This window comes from Ranitomeya imitator, chromosome 1, assembly GCF_032444005.1.
Source record: "Ranitomeya imitator isolate aRanImi1 chromosome 1, aRanImi1.pri, whole genome shotgun sequence".
Classification (NCBI taxonomy): Eukaryota; Metazoa; Chordata; class Amphibia; order Anura; family Dendrobatidae; genus Ranitomeya; species Ranitomeya imitator.
Window position 1 is genome coordinate 702741375 of NC_091282.1, and position 12499 is coordinate 702753873.

Consider the following 12499-nt stretch of genomic DNA (forward strand, 5'->3'; position numbering starts at 1 on the left):
ATTCTTCCAGTTTCATTAATGCCCTAAGACGATTCTTCTCCATCAGAGGACCAGTAAAACAACTAAGATCTGATTGTGGAACGAACTTTGTAGGTGCCTGTCGAGAACTACAACTGAATTCAACAACAGTCCAGAACTTCTTGACAACCAATGGCTGTTCCTGGGTCTTCAATCCTCCTCATGCTTCCCATATGGGCGGATCATGGGAAAGAATGATAGGCATTACTCGTCGGATACTGGAATCTATGCTGATGGACTCAAATCTTTCAAGACTCACTCACGAGACCTTGACCACTTTCTTAGCAGAAGTCTCTGCTATAGTAAACTCAAGACCTCTTGTACCCATATCTACGGATCCAGAATCTCCTACAATTCTCACTCCGGCAACTCTCCTCACCCAGAAACTTGGAACTGTTCCTAACCCGCCTGAAGACTCTGTGTCTGGTAACAAATATCAGAGACGGTGGAAATATGTGCAACATCTGGCTAATTGTTTCTGGAATAGATGAAGAGGGAGTACCTGACACTTCTCCAAAAACGAAGAAAATGGCAACAAGTAAAGCCAAATTTACATGTAGGAGATATTATCCTCATGAAAGACCAGAAGGAGGAAAGAAACAAATGGCCTATGGGACTTATATCTAAAACCTTTCCAAGTGACGATGGCAAGGTACGCAACGTAGAAGTGACAGTTACTAAACAAGGTGACCCCAAATCTTTCATTAGGCCTATATCAGAGATTATCTTACTCTTACCGGTTGAGGATTGATTATCCATCCAATCAGTAGGAACTCTTTCAAGGAACTTCAACCATTGGATTACAAATGGGTTGGAGACAGTTTGGCCTAGCGCGGCTTCTCCAATCCGAAGATGGGTTATCCTTTGGATTACTTCAAGAAATCGTTCTAGACTTGTTATTCAATATGTTATTGTTGCATTGCATGCATTGTTTTTATCTTACAGGTTGAGGTATCCCTCCATGCACTTCTGGTGAACACTCCCAATTCGAGACTTATGGTATAGTGAAATCCAAGGATTTCAGACGGGGAGTGTGCTGCTCAGTTTATTCTGATAGACTTTCAGTCATACATGGACATTTATGTAGTGCTAATAAGCCTGGTTCTATCATTTGTTATACTTTGCTGCCATCTACTGGCCGTTTGCTATATCACTGTAATATTTGTTATGGAATTTTCCCACAACACCTTTCTGTCTTTAGCTCCTCCTATCTTTTTCCTTCTCTTCCTGTTTTTGTACTCCGTGCCATCTTGGATCCCACATGTGCTGCAGAGCTGGAGAAAGGATTCTCTTGTTACCTCTAACCTGAAGCTTCTATTATCTCTGTCTGGTGATTCTGTAACAGCTCTAACCTACAGTCCTCACTCTCACCAAGGTACTGTAAATAAACCTGTTGAATGTATCACTGCATCATCCTTCCGGATCACCACGCGCGGCTGATAGAGACTGGTGTCACAGGTTGGCGAGTAACGCTACCTGCCATTGTTTATATAGCGATTTGTGATCACATCCCTCAGACACATCTCATCCACATATATCGGTGGCAGAATAAGAAATGTATTTATGGGAATATTTTTTTTTTTTACACATTTGGAAAAAAATTTTTTTACTTTTTTATTTTGTCCCAGGGGGGGACATCACAGATCAATGATCTGACAGTTTGCACAGCACTCTGTCAGATCACTGATCTGACTTACAGTGCTGCAGGCTTCACAGTGCCTGCTCTGAGCAGGCTCTGTGAAGCCACCTCCCTCCCTGCAGGACCCGGATCCGCGGCCATCTTGGATCCGGGGCTGGAGCAGGCAGGGAGGGAGATAAGACCCTCGCAGCAACGCGATCACATCGCGTTGCTGCGGGGGGCTCAGGGAAGCCCGCAGGGAGCCCCCTCCCTGCGGGAAGCTTCCCTATACCGCCGGCACATCGCGATCATCTTTGATCGCGGTGTGCCAGGGGTTAATGTGCCGGGGCGGTCCGTGACCGCTCCTGGCACATAGTGCCGGATGTCAGCTGCGACAAACAGCTGACATCCGGCCGCGATCCCCCCGTGAGCGCTGCCGATCGCATATGACGTACTATCCCGTCGGTGGTCATAGGGGCCCACCCCACCTCGACGGGATAGTACATCTAATGTCAGAAAGGGGTTAATCCCTTTTAGTTTCTAATTATCTCATTTTGTAGTCTTTTGAAAACACTGCCTATTTCTTTTTGCAGTTAAAGTTATATTTTCTAGCTTTGCATTCCTTTCTCTAACACGTACCTCCAACGTCCTCTGAAGTAAATTATGCTACTGATTGGGTTGGCTCCTGACCCGTTATTAATCATAGGAATAGAAGCTGGTGGCAGCAGAGGGTACTGAGCTTGTTGGGTATAGCTGGCAGTGACAGAACAGAGTTTATAAAAGAGTATTGCCTGGCTGCGGCGGGGTATAGTTATATGACCCTCACGGTAGTGTGCCCAATAGCTAGTACACGACCAGGCAGCCTTTCTGGCGACTAATTATCTTAGGTGCAGTTCCCGGACTGACCTGAGGGTAAGGCCGGCTTCACACTCAGCGTATGAAAATACGGTCCGTATATTACGGCCGTAATACGCTGAAATGTCCCGAAAATAGTGGTCCGTAGCTCCTCCGTAGGCAGGGTGTGTCAGCGTTTTTTGCGCATGGCATCCTCCGTATGTAATCCGTATGGCATCCGTACTGCGTGGTTTTCTCGCAGGCTTGCAAAACCAACATACCGCTATAGAAATGATCCATGTGTCCCAAAAAGAAAAAAATATATATGTACTGTTATATATATATATATATATATGTCAGTAGACACATATATGTATATATATTACTATTTTTTCCAGCGCTATACAGCTTGAAAGCCGGTAATTCAATTACCGGCTTTTTCTTTCTCCTTCCTAAAACCCGACATGATTTGAGACATGGTTTACATACAGTAAACCATGTCTTCTCTCCATTTTTTTTCCAGATTCAACACTACTGTCAGTAGTGTGTATCTGCAAAATTTGGCCGTTCTAGCTCTTAAAATAAAGGGTTAAATGGCGGAAAAAATTGGCGTGGGCTCCCGCGCAATTTTCTCCGCCAGAGTAGTAAAGCCAGTGACTGAGGGCAGATATTAATAGCCTGGAGAGGGTCCATGGTTATTGGCCCCCCCCCCCTGGCTAAAAATATCTGCCCCCAGCCACCCCAGAAAAGGCACATCTGGAAGATGCGCCTATTCTGGCACTTGGCCACTCTCTTCCCACTCCCCTGTAGCGGTGGGATATGGGGTAATGAAGGGTTAATGGCACCTTGCTATTGTAAGGTGACATTAAGCCTAATTAATAATGGAGAGGCGTCAATTATGACACCTATCCATTATTAATCCAATTGTAGTAAAGGGTTAAATAAAACACAAACACATTATTTAAAATTATTTTAATGAAATAAAAACAATGGTTGTTGGGAGTATTTTATTCTACGCCCAATCCAGTCACTGAAGACCCTCGTTCTGTGAAAGAAAAAACATAATAAACCAACAATATACTTACCCTCCGCAGATCTGTAACGTCCAACGATGTAAATCCTTCTGAAGGGGTTAAAACATTTTGCAGCAAGGAGCTTTGCTAATGCAATGCTACTCCTCCCTGCAAAACCCCGGGGAATGAGTCTAAATATAGATCAATGAGCTATATTTAGCTTCATTTGCGGTGAGGCGCCCTCTGCTGGATGTTCATAGATCGTGGGAACTTACCTAGAAAGCTCCCAGGCTTTCTGTCACTGGGGAGCAAGGAATCTTTCACCAGCGCACCGTGCGAAAACCCAGCACGGGGTACACCTGCAGCCCTGACGTGCAGACTGAGGACCTCATGGTGGCTGGAGACTTAAGAGGTCTCTACCTGCACAGCGCTGCATCGACCTCCTGGCCAGTGGTGCATTTCCAATCCAGAAGGCATCCTGTCCATGGACACTCTCGACCGGGACAAGTGTTCATATACAGCTTTTCTTTGGTTTCCTGTCCTTGATGGAACCTGATGCGGAGGAGAGATGCCACTTTTTTATTCAGTAAGTTTCCTGGCCTTGATAGACAGGATACCCTTTCTCAGGTGGGGCAGTCACGGGAGACAGGGAAAATTTCTTTGGCAAATACGGGCACTTGTAAGACATTTTCTACCTCAGAGGAAGCAATGTACATGGGTCACATAGCACAGCAGGTCTAAAAGTGGAACGTCTCCCTTTGCGGAAACTTATCTAGGATTGCAGTTGCACTCTTTCTAAATTCTACCTAAAGCAAGTCTAGTGCTGTATACACATGCTACGCACCGGTAACTTGTCAAATTTAAAACCAGTCTACCCGACAACACGCCAAAGAATGAAGCCCAGTTTTTTTTTTTTTTATTCATACACTGTAAATTAAGTGGCCCTTTCCCATAGTGATTAGAATGCATGCCAAGCTTTACACTATGTATGTTTTAAGTTTTTTCTTTTTTTGTGGGGTTAGGGTTCAATATATTCAGCTGGGACGAGGTAACATTTAGGCTGTCATTTATATTAATTGAATGCAAAATCAGCTATGAATCTTTCTGTCATACATACACAAGGCAGGTCTTTATTAAAGTTTATTTCAACAGCATATTTCACAAAATGATAGGAAGCTGGATGATTGGGAGGGTGGGCAGATATATACAGCATTAACAATGAGAAACCCATGTCAAAATATATAGGGGAGAAAAAAAAAACATTTTACACAAACTGTACAGATTAGGCGAACTTTATAAAAGACAGGTTGAGAATCTACTGTGCAGTGGTCCACATTAGTAAAAAGTCTGCATCTCTCTTGTCCTGCTTTCTCATTGATACTTACCAAGATTTAGCAAGTATACATTTTTCACAAAATTCATGGGGAAAAAAAGGCATTTAAAAAAAAAAAAAAATTCTAGAATGAAAAAAAAAAAAAGTTCAGGTTCTGCTATCAACGGACCGAGATCTCGACCGAGACCTTTGTCGGTCAACAGATGCTGGAGACTTTGATGGGCTTCTAGAAGCAGCTTTCGGGGATTTTTCCTGGACAGGAGACCTACTCGCAGATCTGGATTTGCTACGGTTACTACGGGGGCTGCGAGGACTGCGGCTACGGCTACGAGAGCGGCTGTAGGATTTCCTGCTCCTGGAGCGGGAACGGCTGCGAGACCGGGATGAGCTTCTGCTGCGGGAACGGGACCTGCTTCTTGACCTGCTAATAAAAGCAATCCAGTGTAAGCCGCTGAGCAATAAACGAGATTCATTTCTACACAAACTACGTGTCAAATTACAAGAGGACATCACCATTCTCGGGCTGCATTTTGAACTAACAAAAACAGCGGGAAGTCCCAGACTGCTGATTTTCTCTATTATTTAAAAAAAAGTGCTCAGCCACCCAAAAAAGACCATACTTTCTAGCAAAAGTCAGGACTGAATTCTGAAACCTTTCAGGGCTCATTCAGATGAAAGCTTCTTTCATACAAGTGGCATCTGTGTTCTTCACATATCACACATCCCAGTAACAGGCTCATATACAGACGTCCGTGCAAATCTGTCCAATCTCAGACCGTAAAGCAAGGACTGGCCATTGGTCTACCGCCAGGGCGTACATGATACGGGCATGCTCCTGTATGGAGACTTGCGGCCGTTATGTGCATAAGAGTCTGAGATCTGACTGATCACAAATACTGAATGGGGGGAAGGAGACCTTCCCATGTCAGATTTTTTGTGGACCAAGCAGAGACCCTGTTCGACCTTGATCTGAGTGTTAGAACAAATTTGGCAGCGTCAGTCTACGACTGTGGTGGAGAAAAGCACCAAATACGAAGTATAGTCTGATTTTTACAGACTGTCTGGAGAAATGTATTTTATATTTCTGCACATTAGAAAATCTGAGGACACCATGACAAAACTATATATGTCTACTAGTCCACTAACCTGTGCCTTTTGTTTCCTTCAATCAGCTTGATTTTCCTTCCATTAATTTCCTTGCCAGACAACTTTTCAATAGCATTTTTAAGATCACTGTATGAGGCAAACTCAACAACCCTGTGAAGAACAGTCAGTGATTAGCCCAACAATCACAACAGGCACAAGAAAATGAGAGGAAGACCAAGTGCCATCTCACTTACCCTTCATTTAGTTTTGGCCTGTGTGCATCAGCAAAGGTAACTTCGCCAGCTTGTCTCATGAAGTCCTTCAGATCCTAATGTGAGATTTTCAGATTTATTAGTACAACGACACAGAAAAATGGCACAAAACATAACAGTGTAAAAAAAAAAAAAAAAAAAAAAAAAATCTTTTCACAGTGTTAGATCAGGAAGCTGACATTGTACTTTTACCACTCTTTAGAATAGCAAAAACTACAATAGGGCACAAAATAAAGGAAGTCTTTGGAAGTAAGAAAAAAAAAAAAAAAAAAAACAGAACAAAACTAGCGTAAAAGGTGTTAAAATTACAATAAAATACTAAAATTTAGCATTTAACAAGCCATTTATTTGGTGCCCATGATGTCATTAAAAATATAAGTTACTTTACCTTTAATAATTAATCCCTAGGCTAGTCAATCAGCAAACTGCAATAAGCGACTGGAGGAACCGTCACGACACAAGCCCGACTGGCTCTTCACACCCACTTGAGGGCTAACCAATTGATGGAAGTTTTTATATCGTATGGCCCTCCCTATAAGAAGACTATGGACGATGGCCATCATTTTCTATTCTTGTGGTGATACCATGGACTTTATTGCGACCAGGATTCCATCGACCACCTAATTGCGTATCTTTTCAATTCTGCGACCACGACCTCATATTCGGAATCTTTACAGGCAGAACCATCTCTCAACATAAGGACCAGATTTCGTTAACTCTCAGGGGGTCGCTGTAACCTGGCACTTTTAAGGAAGTGCTCCGGTATGTCTAGACCAGCAACGGATCTAGGAAGCCAACAAGCACTGGTAGGAGCTCCCTCGAAAAATTCAACCCGGCCCAACCAAAAGTGACCAACACAGAGCGATAACCAACAGGCGCTCCTCGTCACAAGGCCAACGAGACACAGATAGGCTGGCAAATAAAGGGTTTAATATTTGGTTAAAATTAGGTCAAAGCAATAAAAAATATATTATATTTAAATATATAAAATATGTATATATAAAATAAACACCCAAACCCCAATTATAAAAAACAAACACTTAAAATGGTCAAATGCCATGACGTGCCTCTTAAGAGAACACGGGAAAACAGTGTAATGTGCCCCACATAATACAAGTGAACAAACCTGCCAGCTGACACGAGACGATAGGTTTTCTACAATGAGACGATTTTCAGTCCTTACTGGTGGAGCACTGAGAAGAAAAAAAAAAGTCAATGTACGGTCTGTTTTTTTCATATATTTTTTTTTACCATTTATTTTACAAGGACAACTTACCTTCTATCATTACGTGGACGGCGACTACTAAACCGATCAGAATATCTCCCCCGCCCCATTCCTCTGCCGCCACCACCACCACCGCCGCCACCCCCCCTGGAGCGCAGGCGTGCATGCTCAATGGTAACCCTGAAACAGAAGAGGTTTTTTACTTTGATTAATATCTAATAGGAAAAAAAAAAAACACAAAAAAAAAGCCAACACCCTCATATATAAGGCGCCTACCTTTCACTACACAGCTCCTTCCCATCAAGCTCGTACACAGCATCATCTGCATCTCTTGGATCTTCAAACTCCTGCAATGAAGATGTGTACAATTTAGGGGACAGAATAGTGCAACGCTTCACATCAGGTCCTCTACACCAGGACTGGACGGCGGCTTTGCTCACACTTCTATAAAAATTTTTGAGTTTGTCTACAAATCTCACTAATGATAAAAAAAAGTGCTACTTCCCTGGTATGTGAAAGGTGGCGCATAGATTTTTACTAGTTCTTGCACTCAAGTCTTACATTGACCTGTGACTTACGAATCACCCAGCAAAGCGGTCAGCATGGATATAGTCTTATTTTGTCCAGAACAAATATAAAAGGTGGCCAATCCGGACAATCAGTCAGACTGGTAAGAAGCCGAAACAAAGGGCCCACAGCAATGCCAGACCCCTGATCAGACACACATGACCTCTCTCACTGAACCCCATTAAGATCCATACCATGTACAGACACTATTTTTACAATAATGGCCTACCATTAGGATACGTCATCAATGTCTGGTCGGCTGGGGTCCGACACCCACCACCCCCGCCGAGCTGCTCTCTGTTCTACGAGTGGCCGAGACAGGGTAGTGCACATCTGCCTTCCAATGATTCGAATACGTAAGACGGAGCAGCTACGCAACTGTGTACTTGCAGCCATCGACACAGAACAGCTGATTGGCGGGGGTGCAGGGTGTCAGACCCCAATCAGCCATTGATGACCTACCTCAAGGGTAAGCCATCAATGTAAAAGTAATGGACAACCTCTTAAAGGACAGGACATCAATTTTATATAGCCAGAAATCACATGTGCAGGTTAAGTACCGTATATACTAGAGTATAAGCTGAGATTTTCAGCCCATTTTTTTGGGCTAAAAGTACCCCTCTCGGCTTATACTCGAGTCATACACGGGGTCGGCAGGGGAGGGGGAGCAGGGGCTGTCTAGTTATACTTATACTCCCAGCACGGTCCCCGCTTCTTCCAGCGCTGCAGATTCTTCCTGAACTGAGCGCACATGGTACCGCTCATTACAGTCATGAATATGCGGCTCCACCTCCCATAGAGGTGCAGCCGCATATTCATGACTGCAATGAGCGGTAACTGTGACCGCTCAATACAGGAAGAAGATGCAGCGGTGGAAGAAGCAAGGACCACGCCGGGAGCAGGTAAGTACACGGGGAGGGGAGCGCTGCACAAAATTTACCGCTCCTCGTTCCGGTGCGGCTGTCTCCAGCATCCTCTGGCAGTGACGCTCAGGTTAGAGGGCGCGGTAACGTAGTCAGTGCGCGCCCTCTGCTGAACGTCAGTGCTGGAGACGGAGCCGCACGAGGAGCAGGTAAATATTGAAAGCGCCGGCGTCCTGAGCAAAGAGGTGAGTATGTGATTTATTTTTTCTTATTGCAGCAGCATTATATATGGCACAGCTTTATATGGAGCATCTATGGGGCAATAATCAACGGTGCAGAGCATTCTATATGGCACAGCTTTCTATGGAGCATCTATGGTGCCATAATGAACGGTGCAGAGCATTCTATATGGCACAGCTTTCTATGGAGCATCTATGGGGCCATAATGAACGGTGCAGAGCATTCTATATGGCACAGCTTTCTATGGAGCATCTATGGGGCCATAATGAATGGTGCAGAGCATTCTATATGGCACAGCTTTATATGGAGCATCTATGGGGCCATAATGAACGGTGCAGAGCATTATATATGGCATTGCTTTCTATGGAGCATCTATGGGGCCATAATGAACTGTGCAGAGCATTCTATATGGCACAGCTTTCTATGGAGCATCTATGGGGCCATAATGAACGGTGCAGAGTTTTCTATATGGCACAGCTTTATATGGAGCATCTATGGGGCCATAATGAACGGTATGGGGCATCTATTTTTATTTTTGAAATTCACTGGTAGCTGCTGCATTTCCTACCCTAGGCTTATACTCGAGTCAACAAGTTTTCCCAGTTTTTTTGTGGCAAAATTGGGGGGGGGGGGAGGGTGGGTCGTCTTATACTCGAGTATATACGGGTATTTGCTGCAGACATTTCTACATCTCTAGGAAGAAAATCCGCATGCAATCTTTGTTGAAATCTGCAGAAAAAAAAAACTAGGAAGGAATATTCACGCTGTAGGCAAAAATAAGTAAGCATTGTGTGCATGACACTTCAGGCATATTATTCAGATTTTGTGACAAAGCTGCAGGAAAAAAAAAAAAAAAAAAACAACAAGATGTGCACAGCCACTAAAGAAAAAAAAAATCTACAGTTGGGAACCCCCACCCCAAATGAAAAAAAAAAAGCTCTTACTACAAATCCGAAGCCTCGTTTTAGGTCAATGTCCCTGATCCGTCCATATCCTTTGAAGAACCTTTCGACGTCTTTTTCTCTGGCAGCTGGATTCAGACGCCCGATAAAGACTCGACAACCACTCATCTTTGGATGTTGGAACAGAACCTGATAAGAAAAAGCTGGGATTACAACTCCGAAGGCACCTGCGTAATATGCAAGAAGGCCACTAGATGGCGATAAAGTAACTCCAGAGCTCTCAGTAGATGCGCTCCACCCTGCTCCCCATGGGCCACATGCCATTCATGAAGCCTTTCTTCTCTGCAGACAGACATTACCACACCCCTCCCCCACAACATACTTTTATACAAGCACACCCTTTTAATGCCATTACGCGAGGTAATCACACGTGTGGCTTCATCACCCACACTATGCAGTACTGCAATAAATAATGTAACGTGATATAAAGCCCTAAACCACGATCACACACTATAGGAGGCATCTGCCTGGCACTTGCATGTTGCTGCAAGCTTTCCAAGATGGCGCCTGCAGCCTGGCCAGGAGGCGGGGCATCGCTACACTCGTGGGGAGCCCGGGCACTACTGTGCAAAGAACCACGAAAACGCTACAATAGAAGGACTCCTAAATTGTGCAGCAGCTTTATACGTCTGTGACTGTCGGCAGCAGCAACAAACATTTAAAAAAAATTATATATATATATATTTACACATATTATATTATTAAAATACATAGGTAGCACAAAAAAGAAATATGTACAGCAGAATAACCGCATCCTAAACTACAAACCCCCCCCCCTCCTCACAAAGACGCCCCGATCAGATACCAACCTCACCGTACAGCAGCAAATCCGGGAATGACGCAGCGCGCGAGCTGCAGCTGAATAAAAATCTACAGGACGGGGGTGTGGCTATTCCAGAAATGAGGCGTGTCTTTGCCGACGTTGCACTCTCCTATACGGGGACGAAAAAGAGCACGGAGCAAAACCCCGCCTCCTCCATTTTTCAGGTCTTCACAAAATGGTGGATGGGGGTGTGGCCTGAGAATGCCTCGAGCTGATTGGCTTAGAGCGTTGCTGATGTTCGGCCTGCTGCAGTGCAGCGATGACGTGACCGTTTCATAAAATGGAGGGCGAACAAAAAAGAAACCCTTGTGTCACTTTGTTTCGTGCGGGGACGGACGGTATAACGTGTAATATCACGTCACGTGTTATAGTACAAGCCTGATAACGTGCAATAAACCCTGGTAATGTGTGTATGGACACCATCGGCACGTTCATTAACACAATCACCAGAGAAGAACAAAAGCAGCCATGATAGGAGGGAATTTGGTGGAAACCATGGTGTGAGAATGCTCGGTCATTATTAGCAACGCCTAAAAACAGGACTCCGATCAACTGACGAACGAGCGAAACGCTCGCAATATCGCCCTGTGTAAGCAGGGTGTGCTGCATGAGGGACAGAGCGATGGGATTAAGGGGTCATCCACACTGCGGAGGGAGTTTTCAATAAACCCTTCCACTCGCTGAATCCTGAGGCTATGTGCACACATTGCGGATTAGGCTTAGGAATTTCTGGTGCGGGTTCTGCCTCTCCTGGCGGGAAACGCAGCTGCGGATTTGTTGCGTTTTTTGTGCGGATCCGCAGTGTTTTTTGTGCGTTGTTGCTGCGGTTTTCTTGCGGACTTGCTGCGTTTTTTACCCCTGCGGTTTTCTATAATGGAATGGGTACAAAAAGATCCACAAAAAAGAAGTGACATGCTACTTCTTTTAAACCGCAGCGTTTCCGCAGCGGATTTTCCGCAAAGTGTGCACAGCATTTTTTTTTCTCATTGATTTACATTGTACTGTAAATCAATAGCGGATCTGCAGCGTTTCTGCATTGCAAAAAAACGCTGCGGATCCGCAGAGAATCTGCAACATGTCCACATAGCCTTACAGTGCGTAATGTATGCATCTCCAGGATTTGGCTTTGCAGTTTTCAGCGGTCGTTACATGATCATAGGTGTACACACACATCACGCTCCGCCTCAAGTCTCCGCCGCTATACATATCCTATACTTTAGGTCACAGGCATCGTCACTGTGTACATTGCACACTGTTAAGGTACCGTCACATTTGGCGACGCTGCAGCGATCTAGACAACGATGCCGATCGCTGCAGCGTCGCTGTTTAGGTTGTTGTGGGGTCGCTGGAGAGCTGTCACACAGACCAACGATGCCGAAGTCCCCGGGTAACCAGGGTAAACATCGGGTTACTAAGCGCAGGGCCACGCTTAGTAACCCGATGTTTACCCTGGTTACCATTGTAAAAGTTAAAAAAAAAAAAAAAACAGTAGATACTTACATTCCGGTGTCTGTCCCCCGGCGTCAGCTTCCCTGCACTGTGTCAGCGCCGGCCGTAAAGCAGAGCACAGCGGTGACGTCACCGCTGTGCTCTGCTTTACGGCCGGCGCTGACAGTGCGGGAAGCGGACGGCGGGGGACGTGACA

At 44.8% G+C, this 12499-nt stretch overlaps 1 protein-coding gene across 2 annotated transcripts; it reads right to left on the minus strand.

The window, feature by feature from the left end:
- Positions 1-4610: 4610 nt before the first annotated feature.
- On the minus strand, positions 4611-10959 carry SRSF5 (serine and arginine rich splicing factor 5). Of its 2 annotated transcripts, none has more exons than XM_069731683.1 (8): positions 10841-10866; positions 10014-10160; positions 7676-7746; positions 7451-7579; positions 7301-7367; positions 6157-6230; positions 5963-6073; positions 4611-5240 (listed from the first exon to the last, which is right to left on the minus strand). In XM_069731683.1, the coding sequence occupies exons 2-8, from the start codon at positions 10137-10139 to the stop codon at positions 4964-4966; spliced, it is 855 nt and encodes a 284-aa protein (XP_069587784.1). In that variant the 5' UTR covers positions 10140-10160; positions 10841-10866; the 3' UTR covers positions 4611-4963. The 2 variants fall into 2 exon arrangements, with proteins under 2 accessions (XP_069587784.1, XP_069587776.1); XM_069731675.1 differs by having other exon boundaries at positions 4746-5237; positions 10841-10959.
- Positions 10960-12499: the final 1540 nt, after the last annotated feature.

Excerpts from the sequence above, each read along its gene's own strand:
- SRSF5 (XM_069731683.1), bottom strand. The coding sequence starts at position 10,139 with ATGAGTGGTTGTCGAGTCTTTATCGGGCGTCTGAATCCAGCTGCCAGA. Across the intron at positions 7,747-10,013 it reads AACGAGGCTTCGGATTTGTA|GAGTTTGAAGATCCAAGAGA; the intron begins GTAAGAGCTTTT and ends TCTTCATTGCAG. Across the intron at positions 7,580-7,675 it reads AAGGAGCTGTGTAGTGAAAG|GGTTACCATTGAGCATGCAC; the intron begins GTAGGCGCCTTA and ends CTTCTGTTTCAG.